The 23161-nt window shown below is 53.9% G+C and overlaps 2 protein-coding genes across 2 annotated transcripts; both read left to right on the forward strand.

The window, feature by feature from the left end:
• Positions 1-1481: 1481 nt before the first annotated feature.
• On the forward strand, positions 1482-5764 carry LOC142048783 (ubiquitin carboxyl-terminal hydrolase 42-like). Its single transcript, XM_075075976.1, has 11 exons — positions 1482-1506; positions 2115-2315; positions 2772-2870; positions 2964-3060; positions 3202-3269; positions 3426-3496; positions 3947-4029; positions 4799-4910; positions 5298-5438; positions 5552-5652; positions 5755-5764. Exons 1-11 carry the CDS (start codon positions 1482-1484, stop codon positions 5762-5764), a joined length of 1008 nt encoding a protein of 335 aa, XP_074932077.1.
• Positions 5765-18423: 12659 nt separating this feature from the next.
• On the forward strand, positions 18424-22706 carry LOC142048784 (ubiquitin carboxyl-terminal hydrolase 42-like). The gene is made up of 9 exons (XM_075075977.1): positions 18424-18448; positions 19057-19257; positions 19714-19824; positions 20368-20438; positions 20889-20971; positions 21741-21852; positions 22240-22380; positions 22494-22594; positions 22697-22706. Exons 1-9 carry the CDS (start codon positions 18424-18426, stop codon positions 22704-22706), a joined length of 855 nt encoding a protein of 284 aa, XP_074932078.1.
• Positions 22707-23161: the final 455 nt, after the last annotated feature.

A 23161-nucleotide genomic window follows, 5' to 3' on the forward strand; every position in this document is an offset into this window, starting at 1 on the left:
AGTTCAAGTGAGGCAGGAATAACAACCAGCTGCTCGTCAGGTCAGAAGCAACAGTGGCTGCCCTCGGAGCAGGCCAAGGCATTAAACCAGATGCTAAAAAGCTGCCCACATATCTTTTGGGGGAGCTCCAGGGCGAGGGAGCAGCTGGCTGGGGGGCTGGTGGCCAGGCAAGGTCAACCCAGCGCAGTTGCTGAGGACACTTCCTTGGTAGCGCTAGTTCCGAGTCAGCCTGTGGCTGTATCGGGGGGAGCAGATAAAGTGCCTTGGCAACGAACATGTAAGAGAGCGAGTGGTTTGCTACACAGGGCTCATGGACACAGTCCTGTACCTGGGAGGAGTGGAAAAGAAAGCCTTAGGAACCTGAGTGTGCCAGCCAGAGCTGTGAGCAGGAACGCTTACAGGCCTGGCCAGGCTTGTCTTCACCTGGCCGTGGGGCTCAGAGAAGAGGCGGGAGCTCTGCCGGCGGATGAAGGGCCCTTCACCAGCAGCGTGAGGGGGAAGCCCAGGGGCTGCCAGCGGCTGCCTACGTGAGCTGCCGGGTCTGTGGCGGCTGCTGGCCGCAGCACATCCCCCTGCGTCCCCGTGTCACAAAGGGGCGGTGATGCGGCACCCGCCCGGCGCTTGTGAGCTCACCTGGCCAGGGCTTGTGATCCTGAGGAGCGGGCCAGGGAAGGCCAGTTGGGCTGAGCTGGCCTTGGGGACAACTCGGCTCCTGCCTTCGCTCCTCGCGTGGCTCCTCTTTTCCAAGCATTCCGCGTTTACTGCCCACTTCTCCCCAGCTTCCATCGTCTCCCAAAGGTAATTCTGATCTGACTTGCAGGACGGATCATAGAGTAGGTAGATCCAGGATAGAAGTAGGGGCTGTTCTAGACTTTCCGAGCCCTAGGCCGAGCTATTGCACCTTTCCAGGCTGGCCGGATATTTGCTAATACTTCTTTCTTTGCCAGAACCCAGTGTAGGTAAGTAGGGGGGTGGCAGCGTAGTCGGAGGCATTGGGGCAGCCTAGAATCACCAGAAGCCCACCCTGACTGATGCAGTAGGAAGGGTGACAGAAAAGGAGCGCGGCAACTGCAGCCGTTGAAGCAGCAGGAGCAGCAGCCTAAAGCCAGTCGCTCCTGCAGACAGGGGGGAAGTGTGGGCTAGAGAGCCAGAGCGGGCTCTGCTGCTAACGGTGGCAACAGGCCGGCAGCAGGTCCTCTTCAGAGGCGGTGCCATGCACTGGAGTCTTTCAAATGGGCCTTTGAAATTGCTGTGAGCTGTGGCCCTGTGGCAGCGATGGTGAGGGCGTCAGCCTGCAGCTCCGCGGCTGTTACAGGTACCACTGAAACAGGTGTGATGGCAGATGCTGTTCTGTGGGTTTTGTTTGAGGGGTTTTTTAAAACTCATTTTGTTGACCTACAATTCTTCCTTTGCAATCAGGTGACGGGACTCCTGACATCCTCTGTCATCCAGCGCTATCCCCTCTGTTCCTGAGAGGAGCGATGGCCACAACGGGGAACGACTCCTGTGAGTAACGGCTTCACCGGCAGGCTTGGGCTTTGCGAATCCCCAAAGGCAGCGGGCGCGGCTGGTGCCCCTTCCCTGAATGCTGACGTGCTGACCACCTGGAGTAGCGAATCCTGGGGCGTTTCCTGGTAGCAGCCAGACTCAGCCAGGTGTTTTCGGTTCGACAGCAGAAAACACGTTTTGTCACTCCTCTGCCACTCTGCACAAGCCTTTGAAAGATGTCATTGCTCGTAGAAAGGTCTGGCATCAGTAGGGGTACCTTCTGTGCTAGGTCCTTGCTTGTTTTTGTCAAGTTACACTCAGGAAAAGGGAAGGCTTGGCCTGCTAATCCAATTGAGGACTCTAGAGGGAAAGGAAGGTAGCCCGAGGCACAGAAATCAGGCTGTGGGTTTGCTGGACTTTGGCCAAAGCAACCCGGGGAACAGCCGATTTTCAAAACTGTTTCTTGACCAGCAAATTTCAAGGGCAGTGTTAGGTTTCCCCCGATGTTTCTGTGTTGGAGGTTAGGGCTGGTTGTCCTGGGTGCTCCTGTACAGAACTCGACTGCTAAAATAGGCTTTCGAGCAGCAATTTCTTCTCATCTCTTTTCAAATGTCATTTCCCTGCAGTCATTGCCGAGGGAGTGGCTCCTCCACAAAGGATCCTGTTTCCCCCAGAGAAGATTCACATGGCCTGGCAGCAACAACAGAGAGTTGGAGCAGGGCTCTACAACCTGGGCAACACATGCTTCCTCAACTCCGTCCTGCAGTGCCTGACGTACACACCCCCTCTGGCCAACTACCTGCTCTCTCGGGAGCACAGCCAGTCGTGTGAGTCCTTTGAGGAACATCTCCTTGTCAATCTGTTGGGCTCTTCCCAAGGATTCCCAGAATCTGGAATTTGATTAAGGAGTACAGCAGCCCTTCTCTCTCAGCCCGCCAAGTTGGTGTTCTTTGAACACTCAAGCCTAGAAGCCGCTTATCGTACCTTGGTGTTCATCTTCAGAAAGGCAGCTCTTTCTAGCCCTGGGTCTCGGTCCTTATTCCTGCAAGTTCAACCCTCCTTGCTTACTGCACAGAAATCTTGGGTCAGTTAAGCTGCCCTCTGAAGGAAGTTTTCTACGCACTAAAGTGTCCTGGGCTTGTTGGGACCTTGGCACCTTGGGAGAGGAGGAGTGGAGACTGTCCTTGTAACTTCAAGATCTCCATTAGGTTTCCCACTGCTACTGGTATTTTGCTAACCTGCGAAGCTTGCTTCCTTCCCTCCCGCTCTCCCTCCCTCTTCAGGTCGTCAGCAAGGCTTCTGCATGATGTGCACAATGGAAGAGCACGTTAACATCGTCCTGCGTTCCTCAGCCAGAGCCATCCGGCCTAGGGCTGTCGTCAGTGTTCTGACACGTAAGTCGCTTCAGGTGCTTTGGCATGTTCCCTTCTGTTCTGGTACGAGACAACTACGAGCTGCTTCTTTCGTAGGCATAGGAGAACATTTCCAGCTTGGCGTGCAGGAGGACGCCCACGAGTTCTTACGCTACGCTGTCGATGCCATGCAGAGGGCTTGTCTGAGCGGAAGCAGCGAGTAGGCAAATTACCTCTCCAATGTTCCGAAGCCCGTGGGACTCCTTCGTGTACTCCCGTCAAGGAAAACCTGTGCCCAGGGTTTTCAGGCCGAGTAAAACTCCTGGAGGCGATAACTCTCTGCCTTACCATTTATTTCCAGCTTGGACATCTCTTCTCAAACCACTACCGTTGTCCATCAAATCTTTGGGGGCTTTCTGAGATCCAGAGGTACTTTTCCACAACTGTCGCTCTCCTGGAATTGTCTGTGCCCTTCTGCCTGCCTGTGAGAAACGGCTGTTCATGTGACTGGTGTAGTAGGTAGGAAGAGCATAAACCGGCACCGTCGATTTCCCCTGTCGCTGAGCGTTTTGATTTGCCTTCTAGTCACGTGCTTGAGCTGCCAAGCAGTCTCCGATTCCTACGAGCCCTTCCTGGATGTTCCTTTGGATATCCAGGTGAGATGTTTGGATATTGGGGTGCAAAATATTTCAAGGCCCCTGCAGGGGGCCCAGGTTATCTCCAGTAAAGTCCGTTGCCTTGAACCCGTGCGCCGTTACCACGCAAGAGCTTGTTGTTGGGTGGGAAGGGACCTGGACTTCCGTGCGCCGCAGGTGGAAGCTCTGTCAATGGTCTCCCTGTGCCGTGTGCTGGGTTTCAGCTGGGCAAAGAGTACGGATGGTTCCTACAGCCAAGGCGACACTGTCCTACCGCCCTGCTCTGGGCTCCCTCAATACGTGTCTGACTGCTTTTGTTATTTCTGTTCTTTTGACCACGCGTACCGCAGGCAACTCTGGTGCCCCCCAGGGGTAGCTGTTTGTTGGGATAGCGCTGGTACCCCACGGGGAGCTATTTCTTGGGGCGCTGCGTTTCCAGCAGCTTAGCGCTCTCCTTCCTTTCTCGTCCAGGAACCCTCCTCTGTCGCTGAAGCTCTGGAAGGCTTTGTCAGGCCTGAGCTGCTGGGTGGTGAAAATGGCTACAGATGTAGCAAGTAAGATGATGCCTAATGACAGCTTCCCGGTAGATCCTGGCTTATGGGATTGCGTGTCTGGGAGCACTAGTTATGGTTTGACTTATTTGGGAAACCCACTCATGACACAGCTTGGGGTTTGTGGGTTTTTTGTTTTTTTTTTTCATTTCTTCCCCATACAACTAATCCTCCTGAATCGTCCGGAATTTGGAAAATAATACATTTGTTTCTAAGGCAGGTGTTTTTTTCCCCTTCTGCCTGAATGTTTGGAAAGCTTTGATGAGCATTTTATTCCTGGCATTGTCTGCCCTGGAGGTGGTCGGCCTTCCTAGCTCTGAAGCCACCCGCTGAACTAGCCCTATGTCCAGAGGGGAAAAGACTCGTCCCCTGTGTGGTGGTGAGCCGAAGCCGGGAGGAGCTCTGGAGAGGGATTTGACAATGGCAGCTTCCTCAAGAAAGCAGTCAACAGTTCCATTTGAAAGGCTTTTTGGATGCTTGCGTCTCTGTGGGGGAGACCTCAGTCCTTGGGGCAGCAGCCGCCCCCGCTGGCTCTCTGAGCAGTGTCGTGGCTACTTCTTGTCTTGTGAAGAGTCGCCTGCTGCTCTCCAGAGTGAGGCACCCTTGAACGAAGCTAGTAGCTTCAGTGAGAGCCTACGGGCTGAAGGGCTCTGCGATGCAAACACGGGCATCCGACAGCTGGGCAAAGCAAGCCGTAACTCCAGCCTACCTGGAGGAGGGTGGAGCAGGGAGAAGATAGGTTGCAACAGTCGGGTCTGTGCTTGTTTTCAAGGTGTGAAGAGCTGGTCGCTGCGTCCAAGAGGCTTACGATACACTGTTCCTCCAACATCCTGACAGTGTGCTTGAAGAGATTTGATCCTTTCTCTGGCAGCAAGATTAGCAAGGTATGTCTATGAGCGCGCTGGGACTTTGTCTGCTTGGAAGGAGACCTTTCCCAAAGCAGAATCCGTTTTTGGAAGTTGTTAGCATCTGCACAAAACGGCTATCGAGTGCAGCCATGTAAGAACAATCAATGCAATAGCTATGCCTGGCTCTTTCCCTTGTGGTAAGAGGAAAGTTCGGGTGTGAAGATAAGTTCCTACTGTGCTCATCAAGAGCTGGTTTGGCCGAGCAGAGATTTCTGCCACTTCAGTGATGAAATGGCAACACCTGCTTTTGCTGAAGCAAGAGCTATTTCTTGACCTCTAGCCTGTGTTTGGTGAGCAGGTTTTCTCAGGCTGTTTCCTAAAGGCTCTCAGGATAATTTCTGAGTCTTCTTGGTCTCTCTTCAGGATGTGGAGTATCCGGAATATTTGGACCTTGGCGCATACACATCTGAAGCGCCTGGAGAACCGCTGCTCTATTCCTTGTACGCTGTCCTGGTGCATGAAGGTTCCAGCTGTCAGGCAGGACACTATTACTGCTTCGTAAAGGTAAAAGTCAACTTTGCATTGGTGTATTGTGTGTCCTTCAGTGGTGCCCTGCCTGTGTTTTTCTTTTCAAAACCCTGCCGTTCGTCTAAAGATAGCGTTGCCTTTCGTTGCAGGGCAGCAATGGACAGTGGTACAAGGTGAACGATGCCTCTGTGCGCCTGTGTGACATCAAGACGGTTCTGCGCCAGCGCGCGTATTTGCTCTTCTATGCCAGGTAATATAACAAGTGTGAAAGGGTGTTTGGAATACAGTCCCCCTCCTGTTACTGACCTTGTTGTTGCTGTTTTCCCTCAGTGGGTTTTGCTTTCCGTCCCAGGAGAGCATGAGTTCTGTCTGTTGTGCAGTTTGCCAGGTCCTTCCTTCACTCTTCCCGCTTGGCACTGCAACAAGCTGCTGTGCTTGTGTAAATCGCCAGCTGCCTGCTCTCTGAGGCTGGCTAGCTGCGACAAGGGGCAAAATGGAGGTCCGAGAGGGCATAAAGATGAGTTACTGCTCTGAAAGGGGCAGACGTGGCTGCAAGACCCTAGCCTAATTTCCAGCTCCTAGTGCTGGTTCAGGCTCCTGCGTGTCATATCAAGTGCTGCTGGAAAATGATAGGATGAGACCGAAGCCGTGAAGAGGCTGCAAGAACAACCCGAGACTAAGATGACTGTTGTTTCTTGCCAGGCAAATGAAAAACCAACACACAGCAAGAGGAAACACCCCTGTGAAGAGGAGGATGAAATTGCACTCCAAAGAAAGCAGCAAAAGACAGAAGCGAGCATTCCAGTGATGCAAAATGGGAAAAGAAATGCAAGGAAGTGAAGAAGGAAGAGATACCCAAAGAGAGCTCTGGAGGGGAGGACTAAAACGTAAGCAACGTTTGCAGCATCACCAGGAAATGTTGCCTCACTCTTTGCCAGGCGTTTCAGGTGTGTGGCTTATGGAGAGATGCATTGAGTACAAGTGTGCCTGAGCTTGCCATCGCAACCTGCGACCGACCAGCAAAGGCTGCAGGCAAACGTTCTCAGAAGAATGCTGACCATCAAACCTGACATTTAGATTGAAGCAATAAAATTTTCCTCATAACCAAACCCAGTCCGAGGCGGTGTTGCCTGATTTCTGTAGAGAGTTTGACCACGCAAGAAATAACAGAGGGGTTCAGGGCTTTTTTAATTATTTTTTCAACTCAAGACTTCCTTTGCAGAGGTGAAGCTTCAGCCAGAGCTGTGGCTCACTTGATACTCATTTCTGCTCTCTTTAGCAAGGTGACGGCATGCGGAATGTTAGGTTTCATTTTGACATGACTTTTTCTAGTAAATCTCCCTCCCCCTTCTCTTTGAAAGAAGAGAGGCTGTGCTAACTGTTCCTGTATTTCTTTCAGTCTTACAGAGGTGAGTCAGGGGCTCCTCAGGTGATAAGAGCCAACAGGGAGACGCCAGTGAACTACCTCAAAGGAGCAAAGGGCTGTTCCTCTAAGAAGGTGGCATGGCCACCAGCCCAGCTGAAGTGCCTCTACGCCAATGCACGCAGCATGGGCAACAAACAGGAGGAGTTGGAAGCCACCGTGCTGCTAGAAAGCAACGATCCAGTTGCCATTACGGAACTTGACGGGACAAATCCCCTGACTGGAGTGCGGCTACCGATGGCTCCAGGCTGTTCAGAAGGAACCTCTGCGTCAAGGAATGGCTAGATTGTAAAGATCTGTCTCTGAAGAATAGCCACAAGCAGGTCGAAAGCCTATGGAGAAGAATTAGAGACTGAAGCAACAAAGGCCGCCCGATCGAGGGGAGCCTATTGACCAAGGCTTCTTCCTCCAGCTACTGGAGGCATCACGCTCGCAGGCTCTGTCAGCCTGCTGGGGGACTTCAGCTACCCTGACACCTGCTGGAAAAGCAGCATGGTGAGCTGCAGGCACTCCAGGAGACTCATGGAGTGCATGGAGGTTAGTGGTGCAAGACGGGACCTGATGGTCACCAAGTGAGCTAATCGGTGACAGCAAGATTGGAGGCAGCCTGATCAAGTGCAGCCTCCTCTTCACTACGTGCCTGCAGAGGATGGGAGTAGCTTTGAACTATTGCCATGAGTCCTGTCCCTGGATCCCAGGGAGAAGAGACCAGCCCCTCCCTCTCCACAACCCCTCTGCAGGAAGCTGCAGAGAGCAATGAGGTCACCCCCTCAGCCCCCTTCTCTTCAAATGAGACAAAGCCAGAGTCCTCAGCCGCCCCTCTCAGGACATGCCTTCCAGCCCTGCCACCGGCTTTGCCACCCTCCTCTGGACACATTAAAGTACCTTTGCATCCTTCTCAAATGACGGGGCTCAATTTAAGGGATTGCATTGCCACACTGTCCCCCCCCAGTACGGGAACGCAATTAGTAGAGCTATAGCTAATTGTTTCAGGCTGTGCTCTGTCAGCATTCATTTGCCTTGTGCGGCCCTTTGCACAGAGGAAAGCAAGCATGGTCTTCGGATGCACTGGCTACTAGTTCATTTTCAAGCATTTTCTTTTCTCTGTTTGTGTTGTTTCCAGAATACACAGATGATCATTCCCCGACTCCAAAGAACTACTCGGTAACTGTTAGAAGAATCCCTGCTGGAGGAGTTAAAGCTACCAGCAGAGCATCTGTTATGTGAGTAGCCATAAAGCATTACATTCTTTGTTAGGGTCTTCCGTGTGTACACCTTTTTGATGGGTATTAGCTTACAGAGACATTCCGATTGTAGCTTTCTTGTTAAAGCTGCTGTTAGTTTTTGTTGTCCTGGAGTAGATTTTAATGGGTCTGTCCCCAGGAAGACTGACATATTTAGGCCTGCTGGGACATGGGGTTCGAACTCCAACAATGGTAACTATTAAGATGATTCTCTTGAGTTTGTTCTTGGGGTTGATTTTTCTGAGAGCCAAGTTGTAGATCCAGTTTCCTGAGCGAGGACTGAGCGAGGCGGCCACCAAGGCCACCTGCGTGGGCAGGGGTGGGAGAGGGAGGCCAAGGCCCTGCGCGGGGCAGCTGGGGCTCGGGCAGCCGCAGGGCTGCTCCTTGGTGCCAGTGCAGTGGCGGGGACTGGGGCCAGGCTGCCCAAAGAGGGACTGCGGGGGCTGTGGCTCACCGATGAACCTCACGGCTGCCTCGCGCAAGGGGGCCTGAGCATCCTTCAGGTATGGCAGGCTCTGCTGCAGGTATTCTTCAACCCTGCTGCTGTCCTGCACCAGCTGGAGAGAGCAGAAGGGCACGGGGCTGGCAGGGACCCTCCCCGGTGGGCTGGAGCACTCCCTCCAGCCAGTGATCCCCTTCCCCCCCACGCTGTTCCCATCTCCCAGCCAGAGCCCTGTGGGGCTGAGGACCAGAGAGAGCCACAGGCAGAGGGTGGTCCGGGGGTCCAGAGACCCCTTTGTCCGTCTGCCAGGGCCCACGTGGGCTGGGGACTCCAGCCCTGGGGCTTGCAGCTTGTCGTCACCAAACACTCTCCAATCCTCCATGTCTGCTCTGTCTGAGTAAGGTGCTTGAGTTGTTTCCACTTGAGGAGCTCTGCAGTGGTGATGAGGCCTCTTCCAGAGAGCAGCAGAAGCTGTGAGATGTCACCATGGCCTGGGAAAGGAGACCTGGCGTCCCCCTCCTCGTGGCTTTGTTCCTGGGGTGGTCCTGGCATTTGGCAGATGGGAAAAGCCCAGTCCCAAACATGTGGGGGTCTCCTCCCTGCATCACTGCTTAACTTTGAAATCTCTGCCTTGGCTACGCTCTGGGTTTGGTCACTCATGTGAATGAACAGCAGAATGAACAGGCGCATTCGCACTGTCTTCTTCATCTGTCTCTTGTTGTTCTGCACCATGGTCTCTGACGAGGCTTATAGAGAGCTCTCAGCTGACTGGACTCCTGGTAGGAAGAAGCACAGCGGGACTTCAGCAACAGTGCTCTCTGCTCATGGTGAGCAAAAGCATTAGCATGGCTGGTCCGAGGGGAGATGCTCTGGGGTCAGATTCTGCACACTGGAGTGGGAAGCGTCCCGGCTGCGTGCTGTCTCTGCATGGCACTGGGGTGGGGGCCATGCACGCAAGAGTGGACAGTCCCTTCCCCCCAGGCTGAGGAACAGCCCCTGTGAAGCCCCGTCTTTGCACATGCCAGACCTGAAGGATATTCTGCAGCTCCTCGCTGACTCTGTCGGCAGCAAAGCTGAGCACCACTCTCTCTTGCTTGTCCATGGCTTCCAGTGTCTGCAAGGAGGACAAAGAGCTGTGGCAGTGTCTCCTGCTGTCCCTCTCACCCCCAGGAATCTGATCTGAACTCCCAGAGCCAAGGGAGGCCTCCCGTGCTGCGTTGTGGTTCCCCGGGAGAGACGCAGGGGCAGACAGTGTGCTGCGGGCAGAGCAGCCTGCGCCACCGGATGGGACCAGGCCCGCGGGAAGTGCACGAAGGGACGAAGGGATGAGGGTGGGAAAGCAAAGCTGAGACCCTTCATTGCCTTGGATCTCTGGTCATCTCACAGCACAGGGTGGCCCGGGGGCTCTTGTTGGTCACGCAGTGCTTACCTTGATGTAGAGAAAAGCGTCCCAGAAGCTGCTCATATCCTCTTTTGGAGGAAGCAAGAAGACACTCAAAAAGCAGGCTTCTAGGAGGCTTTGCTCTTTGCCCTCCAGCACCATCTGCACTGAGCTGCAGGGAGAGAGCGGGGCCTGTCAGAGACTGGTGCTGGGAGCGGTGCCTCGAGGACTGGTGCAGGTAGAGTTGGACCTCTGGGGCAGGGGTCCCCAGGAGGGATGGGCAGGTACCTCAACTTGGCGATGGCATTGATGGCTCTCAGCCGCACCGCTGTTTCTATTTGGTGCGTGGGCTCCTCTTGTAGCAGGTCCTGCAGAGCAGAAGCAGGATGGCACCCAGCAGCTGCCAGCACCCAGCGCCCCCAGACCCTCTCCCTGCCCAAGTGCTCTTCTCACAGGGAGCCATTGCCGGGAAGACTTGCCCCCTTCCCAAGAGCCGCCGGGTGTCCCCTCACCTTGATATTCTCTGCCAGCTTGTAGCACTCGCAGAAGACATCCAGGCCCCTTGACAAGCCATGGCACCTGGCCGTTCTGCACAGGGTACAGATGCTGCCAAGAAACCCTATCTTCTGTCCCTCGTCCTGGCAGCCAAGGAAAGAGAGGGACAGACAGGGAACGTGAGAGGGGGGCATGGGGCCAGCAGGACTGGAGTACTGGTGGTGCAGTGCCGCGTGGGCGACCTGGGAGAAGCCGCTCTGCCCAGCCAGCACACCTCCGGCAGCCCGGCAGCAGAGCCCCTGTCAGCAGACGCTGGCACAGCCACGTTCAAACTGGTGACGGTTACCTTTTCTGTGCTGCTGACAAAGGCGTGGATGAAGTCCACGGTTTCCTTTTCGTCTTGGTACACAGGTAACCACGAGGCATCTAATAGAGGAGGAGAGCAGGGAGGCTTGTAGGGAGGCTTGTAGGGAGGGTCTGGTGGCAGGGTAGAGCAGGGGAGGGAGGTCTGCCCTCCGTCCAGCCCTGTTCCTGCTCCCTTGGCGCGTTCTTCCCATGCACGGCAGGGCTGGAGCGTGCCCGGCAGGCGGGCTGCCATGCTGGAGCACAGCACAGCTGGGCAAAGCCCCCAGTGCAACGGGCTGCGGAACTTGCTTGCAGATGGGCAGGAAAGGTCCCCGTCCCACAGCGTTGCTGCCTCCTGCCAGCCCTGCTGCCCCTGGCTGCCCGTGCCCCGGAGCAGGAGCTGGGTCCCCTCTGCTCTCTCCCTCCTTGGGGGAGGCTGTGCCGGGGCCAGCTCCCAGCCCTGAGCATGCCCTGCATTCAGGCCACCGCCCATGGGACCCCCGCTGCCAGCGTGCCGGGGAAACGTGAGCCTGGCATCGAGCAGGGTGCGCTGGCTGGCCCCAGCCCTGCCCAGACCACCAGGACCCCTCACTCACCAATCTGCAGTGGCTGCACCGTGCACACCTCGTAGGGTTCCGGTGGAGAGCTGCTCTCCTGGGGAGCCCTGTCCTCCTGCCAGGCCACCCTGGGGCGGCTGGGGGGTCTCTCCGCCATGCTGCGGGATGGAGGAAAGGGGTAGGAGTGGGGAAGGGGGAGGCTTTGGCAAAACACCTTGGTGCCGCGGGGCTGCCAGCGGCAGCAGGGGAAGATGTGGGCTGCGCTCGGGGGCTCCTCGCCGTCTCCGTGCTCCTGCCCTGTCCCGTCGCTGTCCTGCTGGACACTGCGGGCTGGGGGCTGCAGCCGCACTTACCACATGTGGCGCAGTGGGGTGTCACAAAGGGAGGTGTCAAAGGGCCCCACTGTGACCCGCCGCCCGGGCAGGGAGGGGCAGGGCGTCCCCTGGGGAGGCACGGGGCCGGCTCAGACCAGGGCACCTGGGTACTCTCCAGGTGCCTCCAGGTCCCCCTTTGCCCTCATGTCCATGCAGGACCTCACAGTGGCCTTCCGGTGTGAAGGGAGCATGTGTAATTTTACTCTGTGGGGGCTTTTGTTCCTATATCTACTGAAGTTTCCTGTCACCTTTGTGTCAATGCTTTTCCGCCTCTAGGCTGTGAACAACCTCAGAAATGGGACTGGCTACACAAAAAGGCTCTGTAAGGAGGTTCGGCAGCAACAGCAGCCGCCGCCGCCACCACCGCTCCTGACTGTTACGCCTCCTGCTGCTCCAGCGATGGCCGCTGAACTTCCCAAATCTCCTCTCTGTCCATCGGCAGTTTGTTGGAAGAGAAGGTAAGATTTATTTCTACATAGGCCGTGATTCTTTTCTTTCAGTAGAGCTTATTTTCCAGCCGTTTGCATTGATTCACAAGGGCTGTTGGGTTCCTCTGCTAAGACAAGCAGCGTTACCAAGTCTTCTGGGCCCCCAGGGACAATCAGTACCCACAACTAGTACGTAACTAGAACTTTAGAACTGCTTTTCAAAAATTATCTTCAGATAAACTGAATAGGATTTTTTGGTTTTTCCCCTCCCCACTCCAAAAGGTCGTCCATGAGAGCCAGTACAATTCGCTCAGCAGGTGACAGACCAGGCTGGGAACTGTAAGTGTTCCACAGAAATTCAATGTATTACTACTGGTAGCCTGTTAAAGGAGTCTGTAACGCATAACTTCTACAACAGCTGATTTCTAATGAAAAAGCTACGCCCAGATAGTTGCGGAGAATACAAGTGGTAAGTGATTTTGGAATGGCTTGATTTGAATTGGCTTTAACAACAGGGATCTGTGCTTGCAGTAAGAGTATTTAAAACAAAACTCCAGTCTGTGATTGAAAAGGGAACTCTGAAAAACAAACGCTTTTTGAGGAAACCATGATTACCTATAAAAACCGAATATAATTAAAGGATCAGATGGAAAGCCACCCTTTTGATTACTGGCTGAATAGGGCCGAAGAAAGTGATTTCCCAATAGAAATCAGCCTCCAACTTTCTTTTTTTCACAACTTAGTTGATACTAATTGAAGAGATTGTTGCAAAAGTCAACGCTGTTATTTTCTGACAGTTTTGAATCTCTTCAGTTTAGTCATCCCGGATAGCCAAGCTGCTTTCCCTCGGCTGGAGAGAGAGGAGGCTGTTTTATCTATTATTGCAGTGTCAAGTTAGTCCTTCCTTTTGGTGTATGTGTGTTAGAGGCAGATTGTAAGGGTGCAGTGTGCTTATCGAATCTTAAAGATGAATCAAAACAAAACCCAGGATCCATCCCACAGATTGCCTAAAATCTCAAAATCGGTAAGCAAGAAAATAACAGTTCAGGGACCAGAGCAGGACAAAGACATCATCATGAGGCACCGACATAGGAAGCGTATGTGGCCGAAGCTAAAACGAGTTTGAGAGAAGATCGGTTCATATCTGTGCAGTACTTGGAAGATCGGGAGTGTGAAGTATTAAGTGTATCAAGGCGTGGCGGCGGAGCGGTGGGCACTTGGCACGAGGGAGATAGATGGGAGTCTCTTTTAAGCACGGGCAGCCTCCATCCATGGCGGCAGAGCTGAGCGTGAGGAGAGGAGACTGAGGGAACTCTTGGAGGGGAGGCTGTGGAAGGCAAGGATGAGGATGAAGAATCTAGTGTAGTCTCAAATGGACAGAAAGCAGGGAGACAGATGCTTAAGCCGATAACAAGAAGTGCTCGCCACCACGCTCCCACTTCATCTGCTTTCCTCTTTAAGATCAGGGCAGAGTGTAACAGAGAGTGACACATTTTTGCGGTTTCTTTAGAGGATCAAGTCGAGGCCGCCCGCACAGCGAACGTGCCCAAAGGACTCGGGCCCCAACTCTACCAGCACCAGCCTCTGTGCCTGTGCCTCCACCTCCCTTGTATCCCCCCACCACCCCACACACTCCCTCTTCACCTGGTCAGCCTCCCCCTGCTGGGTGCGCTCTCCCCCCTCCCTGATATCCCCCAGCTCCTACAAACATGTGCCCAGCTTGGGTACCAACAGCAGCACCAACGGCTCATTCAAATGCCATCCCAGCAATGCAAGCACCTCCTTTATAGAATCATAGAATTATTTAGGCTGGAAAAGAGCTTTAAGATCCTCGAGGCCAACCGTAAACCCACCACTGCCAAGTCCACCACTAACCCAGGTCCCTAAGTGCCACATCTACACACCTTTTAAATACCTCCAGGGATGGTGACCCAGCCACTGCCCTGGGCAGCCTGTCCCAGGGCTTGGCAACCTTTTTGGTGAAGGAATTTTTCCTGATATCCAGTCTAAACCTCCTCTGGCACGACTTGAGGCCATCCCCTCTTGTCCTACCCCTCGGCCTCCTTTTCTCGAGACTAAACAACCCCAGTTCCCTCAGCTGCTCCTTACAGGACTCAGGCTCTACACCCTGTCGCGTCCCAACCTGAGAGGAGGAGGACGAGCGATCAAGGTTCTAAATTAAGATGAAACACCACCAAACGACCAATTAAACACTTGATTTCAACACAGAAGTAACTTGACCTTGAAAAGGCAGCTCCCACTTGAAAAGATGGAAAAGCATTGACGGTGGGGGTTCTTGTTAAGAATAGTTGTAAAAGAAGTGGGGGGGAGAGAGGAGGGGAGAAGAGAGAGACGGGGAAAGATAGAGAGACATCACCACCCTTGGATCCAGCGCCGATGACGTCAGACGTGATGATTCTCCGGTGGTGGGCACGTGCCAGTCTCTTTGTTGTAGTGTCTTTTATAGTCTAAGCCCCGCCTTCAGTTGTGCCTCCTGTGAGCTTATATGGTTCCTGTTCCAGAGGTTTCATGACCTTCTGTTGGCTGCCATCTTGAGGGGAGGTCGCGAGGGGTCTTTTGGGCGGTCATAAACGCCTTCCTCAAATGAACTTTGCATGACCTTAGCAAGTTGCGCTGTGAGGCCCAGCAGAACCTGGGACTGCGCATCCTCCAGCGCACCCCCCCATGCCCTGTGTCCATGAATTTCCCGCCTGCCATTTGCTACATCCCACTTTACAGCAATGTTTGAGACATTGACCCTTCCAGTCCCTTACACCTGGGATCAGAGGGGGAAGGATGCAGGGGGACAGGCTGGGGGCAGCAGGAGAGCGGGAGAGTTTTCCTGGAGGAATGTAGTCAGCATCTGCTGTCCCTACGCTGTCGCTTGGCAGGGCGAGGCACAACTGTGTTGTCTTTCCACGGTGGACGTTGCCAGCAGCCCTGCTGCAGCCGACAGACGAGGTCATCAAAGAGGGAGAAGACATAAGGCAGATGAGGCAGCCTGGAAGCTACTATGTGACTTCAGGCGCTGCTGCTCCACCACCTCCCGTGAGCACATCAGGATCAAGGGCAGCGCACCTGGAAGCAGGCCAGAGAGGTGGAAAGCAGGAGTCTTGAAAGAGGGCTGAAGAGCAGACCGCCCCCCGCTGCCCTGCTGTGGATCACTCCTCTGTGCCCAGTCCCCACGGCACTGGAGGTGGTCCTGAGGCGCTGGAGCGAAGCGTTGGGATGCTGCAAAGCAGCAGGCAGTGACAGCCAAGAGGCAGGTCCTCTCCTCGGCTGCACGGTCACGCCTGTGTTTAGCAAAGACCTTCTCACTCTCTACAACTACCTGAAAGGAGGTTGTAGGGAGGTGGGTGTTGGTCTCTTCTCCCAAGTTAGTAGTGATAGGGCAAGAGGAAATGGCCTCAAGCTGCGTCAGGGGATGTTTAGGTTGGCTATTAGGAATAATTTCTTTACTGAAAGAGTGGTCAGGCATTGGAAGAGGCTGCCCAGAGGGGTGCTGGAGTCACCTGGACGCATTTCAAAGACATGTAGACGTGGCGCTTCAGGGCATGGTTTAGGAGACATGGTAGTGTTGGGTTGATGGTTGGACTTGATGATCCTTGATGCCTTTTGCAACCTTAATGATTCTATGATTCTGTGAAAGTTGTTGGGTTCCGGTGGTGCCAGTGAACAATTTGTGGTGCCTGGCGGGAGCATCACGGACTAGTTGGCTCTTCTTCTGTGCTCTGAGCTTGCAGAGAGCTACAGAGGTGGAAAAACTTCTTGGCCAAGAAGGTCCTCCTCAGGTGGCCCAGCACGTGCCTGAAATCTACCCCCACAGTATTTATTCTTGAAGAAGACAGACAGTCCCAAAGCATGAAGCTTTGGATGGCTGCAACAGCTTCTGGAGTCAAAAAAGACAGCAAAGTTAGAGCACTCCTGTTTTTGTTTCTCTCAGTCAAGGCATTGTTATTTACCTCAGTGATGGGCAATGTATCAGATCTGGAGAGAGCTTTGCAAGTTGGCATTTCCAGCGTCAGGGATGTCTAATGAGGGCAAACACCATCTGCACAGGTCTGACTGAGCTTTCTAGTGCCTGGAAGCCCTGGTAGCTGCTTCTGGTCAGGCTCCTTGGGCCTTTACTAATAACAGCAGTGAAATACGTATATATATTTGACATATATCTATTTTAAAACTTTTGTTTCTTTGTTTGTTTTTCACCAGGTATCTTGGGAAGAAGAGTAGTAAAAAGTCAAATAAGAAAAAAACTCTGGCCAATTCCTCTTACGGCCAAGATGCCTTCTGTAAACGGAGCCTCTTGGGGCACAAGCATTCTTCAGCCACGGTCAGCCAAGCCAGCCCGCCTGCCGTGGCGTTTTGTGAAGGGTAACAAATGCCCCTGGCCGGTGGCTGCTGCCAGGGAAACGGTTCTGGAGCCCTGGTAGTCCTGCTGTGGCAGGGGCCAAACTGGCTGCTGGGAGCGGGGTGGGGGCAGGGGCAAAAGGAGCAGGACAGGGACAAACCTAAATGCTGCAAGCAGGGCAGGAGCAAAGCTAGGCACCCCACCTTGGCCAGGGCATAAAGGGCCACCCGAGCAGGGCAGGAGTAAATGCAGGGAGCCTGTGTGGAGAAGGGGCAAAACGAGCCTCCCCCCAAGCAAAAGAGGGAAAATACCAGCCATCGTGAGAGGTGCGTGATGAAAATAAGCCAGCCGAGCAAGGCTGTGGCTAAACTGGATGTTCCAAGTGGAGGATGAAAAGGGAAAGTCCAGATAAGTGTCCTGAGCTTGGCAGGAGTCAAACTAACTGCCTCGAGCAGGCCTGGGGAAAAGCAGACGACGCAGGCGGGGCAAGGGCCAAAGCGGCCAGTTCAAGTGAGGCAGGAATAACAACCAGCTGCTCGTCAGGTCAGAAGCAACAGTGGCTGCCCTCGGAGCAGGCCAAGGCATTAAACCAGATGCTAAAAAGCTGCCCACACATTTTTTGGGGGAGCTCCAGGGCGAGGGAGCAGCTGGCTGGGGGGCTGGTGGCCAGGCAAGGTCAACCCAGCGCAGTTGCTGAGGACACTTCCTTGGTAGCGCTAGTTCCGAGTCAGCCTGTGGCTGTATCGGGGGGAGCAGATAAAGTGCCTTGGCAACGAACATGTAAGAGAGCGAGTGGTTTGCTACACAGGGCTCATGGACACAGTCCTGTACCTGGGAGGAGTGGAAAAGAAAGCCTTAGGAACCTGAGTGTGCCAGCCAGAGCTGTGAGCAGGAACGCTTACAGGCCTGGCCAGGCTTGTCTTCACCTGGCCGTGGGGCTCAGAGAAGAGGCGGGAGCTCTGCCGGCGGATGAAGGGCCCTTCACCAGCAGCGTGAGGGGGAAGCCCAGGGGCTGCCAGCGGCTGCCTACGTGAGCTGCCGGGTCTGTGGCGGCTGCTGGCCGCAGCGCGTCCCCCTGCGTCCCCGTGTCACAAAGGGGGGGTGATGCGGCACCCGCCCGGCGCTTGTGAGCTCACCTGGCCAGGGCTTGTGATCCTGAGGAGCGGGCCAGGGAAGGCCAGTTGGGCTGAGCTGGCCTTGGGGACAACTCGGCTCCTGCCTTCGCTCCTCGCGTGGCTCCTCTTTTCCAAGCATTCCGCGTTTACTGCCCACTTCTCCCCAGCTTCCATCGTCTCCCAAAGGTAATTCTGATCTGACTTGCAGGACAGATCATAGAGTAGGTAGATCCAGGATAGAAGTAGGGGCTGTTCTAGACTTTCCGAGCCCTAGGCCGAGCTATTGCACCTTTCCAGGCTGGCCGGATATTTGCTAATACTTCTTTCTTTGCCAGAACCCAGTGTAGGTAAGTAGGGGGGTGGCAGCGTAGTCGGAGGCATTGGGGCAGCCTAGAATCACCAGAAGCCCACCCTGACTGATGCAGTAGGAAGGGTGACAGAAAAGGAGCGCGGCAACTGCAGCCGTTGAAGCAGCAGGAGCAGCAGCCTAAAGCCAGTCGCTCCTGCAGACAGGGGGGAAGTGTGGGCTAGAGAGCCAGAGCGGGCTCTGCTGCTAACGGTGGCAACAGGCCGGCAGCAGGTCCTCTTCAGAGGCGGTGCCATGCACTGGAGTCTTTCAAATGGGCCTTTGAAATTGCTGTGAGCTGTGGCCCTGTGGCAGCGATGGTGAGGGCGTCAGCCTGCAGCTCCGCGGCTGTTACAGGTACCACTGAAACAGGTGTGATGGCAGATGCTGTTCTGTGGGTTTTGTTTGAGGGGTTTTTTAAAACTCATTTTGTTGACCTACAATTCTTCCTTTGCAATCAGGTGACGGGACTCCTGACATCCTCTGTCATCCAGCGCTATCCCCTCTGTTCCTGAGAGGAGCGATGGCCACAACGGGGAACGACTCCTGTGAGTAACGGCTTCACCGGCAGGCTTGGGCTTTGCGAATCCCCAAAGGCAGCGGGCGCGGCTGGTGCCCCTTCCCTGAATGCTGACGTGCTGACCACCTGGAGTAGCGAATCCTGGGGCGTTCCCTGGTAGCAGCCAGACTCAGCCAGGTGTTTTCGGTTCGACAGCAGAAAACACGTTTTGTCACTCCTCTGCCACTCTGCACAAGCCTTTGAAAGATGTCATTGCTCGTAGAAAGGTCTGGCATCAGTAGGGGTACCTTCTGTGCTAGGTCCTTGCTTGGTTTTGTCAAGTTACACTCAGGAAAAGGGAAGGCTTGGCCTGCTAATCCAGTTGAGGACTCTAGAGGGAAAGGAAGGTAGCCCGAGGCACAGAAATCAGGCTGTGGGTTTGCTGGACTTTGGCCAAAGCAACCTGGGGAACAGCCTATTTTCAAAACTGTTTCTTGACCAGCAAATTTCAAGGGCAGTGTTAGGTTTCCCCCGATGTTTCTGTGTTGGAGGTTAGGGCTGGTTGTCCTGGGTGCTCCTGTACAGAACTCAACTGCTAAAATAGGCTTTCGAGCAGCAATTTCTTCTCATCTCTTTTCAAATGTCATTTCCCTGCAGTCATTGCCGAGGGAGTGGCTCCTCCACAAAGGATCCTGTTTCCCCCAGAGAAGATTCACATGGCCTGGCAGCAACGACAGAGAGTTGGAGCAGGGCTCTACAACCTGGGCAACACATGCTTCCTCAACTCCGTCCTGCAGTGCCTGACGTACACACCCCCTCTGGCCAACTACCTGCTCTCTCGGGAGCACAGCCAGTCGTGTGAGTCCTTTGAGGAACATCTCCTTGTCAATCTGTTGGGCTCTTCCCAAGGATTCCCAGAATCTGGAATTTGATTAAGGAGTACAGCAGCCCTTCTCTCTCAGCCCGCCAAGTTGGTGTTCTTTGAACACTCAAGCCTAGAAGCCGCTTATCGTACCTTGGTGTTCATCTTCAGAAAGGCAGCTCTTTCTAGCCCTGGGTCTCGGTCCTTATTCCTGCAAGTTCAACCCTCCTTGCTTACTGCACAGAAATCTTGGGTCAGTTAAGCTGCCCTCTGAAGGAAGTTTTCTACGCACTAAAGTGTCCTGGGCTTGTTGGGACCTTGGCACCTTGGGAGAGGAGGAGTGGAGACTGCCCTTGTAACTTCAAGATGTCCATTAGGTTTCCCACTGCTACTGGTATTTTGCTAACCTGCGAAGCTTGCTTCCTTCCCTCCCTCTCTCCCTCCCTCTTCAGGTCGTCAGCAAGGCTTCTGCATGATGTGCACAATGGAAGAGCACGTTAACATCGTCCTGCGTTCCTCAGCCAGAGCCATCCGGCCTAGGGCTGTCGTCAGTGTTCTGACACGTAAGTCGCTTCAGGTGCTTTGGCATGTTCCCTTCTGTTCTGGTACGAGACAACTACGAGCTGCTTCTTTCGTAGGCATAGGAGAACATTTCCAGCTTGGCGTGCAGGAGGACGCCCACGAGTTCTTACGCTACACTGTCGATGCCATGCAGAGGGCTTGTCTGAGCGGAAGCAGCGAGTAGGCAAATTACCTCTCCAATGTTGCAAAGCCCGTGGGACTCCTTCGTGTACTCCCGTCAAGGAAAACCTGTGCCCAGGGTTTTCAGGCCGAGTAAAACTCCTGGAGGAGATAACTCTCTGCCTTACCATTTATTTCCAGCTTGGACATCTCTTCTCAAACCACTACCGTTGTCCATCAAATCTTTGGGGGCTTTCTGAGATCCAGAGGTACTTTTCCACAACTGTCGCTCTCCTGGAATTGTCTGTGCCCTTCTGCCTGCCTGTGAGAAACGGCTGTTCATGTGACTGGTGTAGTAGGTAGGAAGAGCATAAACCGGCACCGTTGATTTCCCCTGTCGCTGAGCGTTTTGATTTGCCTTCTAGTCACGTGCTTGAGCTGCCAAGCAGTCTCCGATTCCTACGAGCCCTTCCTGGATGTTCCTTTGGATATCCAGGTGAGATGTTTGGATATTGGGGTGCAAAATATTTCAAGGCCCCTGCAGGGGGCCCAGGTTATCTCCAGTAAAGTCCGTTGCCTTGAACCCGTGCGCCGTTACCACGCAAGAGCTTGTTGTTGGGTGGGAAGGGACCTGGACTTCCGTGCGCCGCAGGTGGAAGCTCTGTCAATGGTCTCCCTGTGCCGTGTGCTGGGTTTCAGCTGGGCAAAGAGTACGGATGGTTCCTACAGCCAAGGCGACACTGTCCTACCGCCCTGCTCTGGGCTCCCTCAATACGTGTCTGACTGCTTTTGTTATTTCTGTTCTTTTGACCACGCGTACCGCAGGCAACTCTGGTGCCCCCCAGGGGTAGCTGTTTGTTGGGATAGCGCTGGTACCCCACGGGGAGCTATTTCTTGGGGCGCTGCGTTTCCAGCAGCTTAGCGCTCTCCTTCCTTTCTCATCCAGGAACCCTCCTCTGTCGCTGAAGCTCTGGAAGGCTTTGTCAGGCCTGAGCTGCTGGGTGGTGAAAATGGCTACAGATGTAGCAAGTAAGATGATGCCTAATGACAGCTTCCCGGTAGATCCTGGCTTATGGGATTGCGTGTCTGGGAGCACTAGTTATGGTTTGACTTATTTGGGAAACCCACTCATGACACAGCTTGGGGTTTGTGGGTTTTTTGTTGTTTTTTTTCATTTCTTCCCCATACAACTAATCCTCCTGAATCGTCTGGAATTTGGAAAATAATACATTTGTTTCTAAGGCAGGTGTTTTTTTCCCCTTCTGCCTGAATGTTTGGAAAGCTTTGATGAGCATTTTATTCCTGGCATTGTCTGCCCTGGAGGTGGTCGGCCTTCCTAGCTCTGAAGCCACCCGCTGAACTAGCCCTATGTCCAGAGGGGAAAAGACTCGTCCCCTGTGTGGTGGTGAGCCGAAGCCGGGAGGAGCTCTGGAGGGGGATTTGACAATGGCAGCTTCCTCAAGAAAGCAGTCAACAGTTCCATTTGAAAGGCTTTTTGGATGCTTGCGTCTCTGTGGGGGAGACCTCAGTCCTTGGGGCAGCAGCCGCCCCCGCTGGCTCTCTGAGCAGTGTCGTGGCTACTTCTTGTCTTGTGAAGAGTCGCCTGCTGCTCTCCAGAGTGAGGCACCCTTGAACGAAGCTAGTAGCTTCAGTGAGAGCCTACGGGCTGAAGGGCTCTGCGATGCAAACACGGGCATCCGACAGCTGGGCAAAGCAAGCCGTAACTCCAGCCTACCTGGAGGAGGGTGGAGCAGGGAGAAGATAGGTTGCAACAGTCGGGTCTGTGCTTGTTTTCAAGGTGTGAAGAGCTGGTCGCTGCGTCCAAGAGGCTTACGATACACTGTTCCTCCAACATCCTGACAGTGTGCTTGAAGAGATTTGATCCTTTCTCTGGCAGCAAGATTAGCAAGGTATGTCTATGAGCGCGCTGGGACTTTGTCTGCTTGGAAGGAGACCTTTCCCAAAGCAGAATCCGTTTTTGGAAGTTGTTAGCATCTGCACAAAACGGCTATCGAGTGCAGCCATGTAAGAACAATCAATGCAATAGCTATGCCTGGCTCTTTCCCTTGTGGTAAGAGGAAAGTTCGGGTGTGAAGATAAGTTCCTACTGTGCTCATCAAGAGCTGGTTTGGCCGAGCAGAGATTTCTGCCACTTCAGTGATGAAATGGCAACACCTGCTTTTGCTGAAGCAAGAGCTATTTCTTGACCTCTAGCCTGTGTTTGGTGAGCAGGTTTTCTCAGGCTGTTTCCTAAAGGCTCTCAGGATAATTTCTGAGTCTTCTTGGTCTCTCTTCAGGATGTGGAGTATCCGGAATATTTGGACCTTGGCGCATACACATCTGAAGCGCCTGGAGAACCGCTGCTCTATTCCTTGTACGCTGTCCTGGTGCATGAAGGTTCCAGCTGTCAGGCAGGACACTATTACTGCTTCGTAAAGGTAAAAGTCAACTTTGCATTGGTGTATTGTGTGTCCTTCAGTGGTGCCCTGCCTGTGTTTTTCTTTTCAAAACCCTGCCGTTCGTCTAAAGATAGCGTTGCCTTTCGTTGCAGGGCAGCAATGGACAGTGGTACAAGGTGAACGATGCCTCTGTGCGCCTGTGTGACATCAAGACGGTTCTGCGCCAGCGCGCGTATTTGCTCTTCTATGCCAGGTAATATAACAAGTGTGAAAGGGTGTTTGGAATACAGTCCCCCTCCTGTTACTGACCTTGTTGTTGCTGTTTTCCCTCAGTGGGTTTTGCTTTCCGTCCCAGGAGAGCATGAGTTCTGTCTGTTGTGCAGTTTGCCAGGTCCTTCCTTCACTCTTCCCGCTTGGCACTGCAACAAGCTGCTGTGCTTGTGTAAATCGCCAGCTGCCTGCTCTCTGAGGCTGGCTAGCTGCGACAAGGGGCAAAATGGAGGTCCGAGAGGGCATAAAGATGAGTTACTGCTCTGAAAGGGGCAGACGTGGCTGCAAGACCCTAGCCTGATTTCCAGCTCCTAGTGCTGGTTCAGGCTCCTGCGTGTCATATCAAGTGCTGCTGGAAAATGATAGGATGAGACCGAAGCCGTGAAGAGGCTGCAAGAACAACCCGAGACTAAGATGACTGTTGTTTCTTGCCAGGCAAATGAAAAACCAACACACAGCAAGAGGAAACACCCCTGTGAAGAGGAGGATGAAATTGCACTCCAAAGAAAGCAGCAAAAGACAGAAGCGAGCATTCCAGTGATGCAAAATG

Source organism: Phalacrocorax aristotelis, chromosome 27, assembly GCF_949628215.1.
Source record: "Phalacrocorax aristotelis chromosome 27, bGulAri2.1, whole genome shotgun sequence".
NCBI lineage: Eukaryota > Metazoa > Chordata > Aves > Suliformes > Phalacrocoracidae > Phalacrocorax > Phalacrocorax aristotelis.

Coding starts and splice junctions, on each gene's coding strand:
- LOC142048783 (XM_075075976.1), top strand. CDS start 1,482: ATGGCCACAACGGGGAACGACTCCT. Junction 3,497..3,946: donor ATGTTCCTTTGGATATCCAG/GTGAGATGTTTG, acceptor TTTCTCGTCCAG/GAACCCTCCTCTGTCGCTGA. Junction 4,911..5,297: donor CTGGCAGCAAGATTAGCAAG/GTATGTCTATGA, acceptor GTCTCTCTTCAG/GATGTGGAGTATCCGGAATA.
- LOC142048784 (XM_075075977.1), top strand. CDS start 18,424: ATGGCCACAACGGGGAACGACTCCT. Junction 18,449..19,056: donor CACAACGGGGAACGACTCCT/GTGAGTAACGGC, acceptor ATTTCCCTGCAG/TCATTGCCGAGGGAGTGGCT. Junction 19,258..19,713: donor TCGGGAGCACAGCCAGTCGT/GTGAGTCCTTTG, acceptor CTCCCTCTTCAG/GTCGTCAGCAAGGCTTCTGC.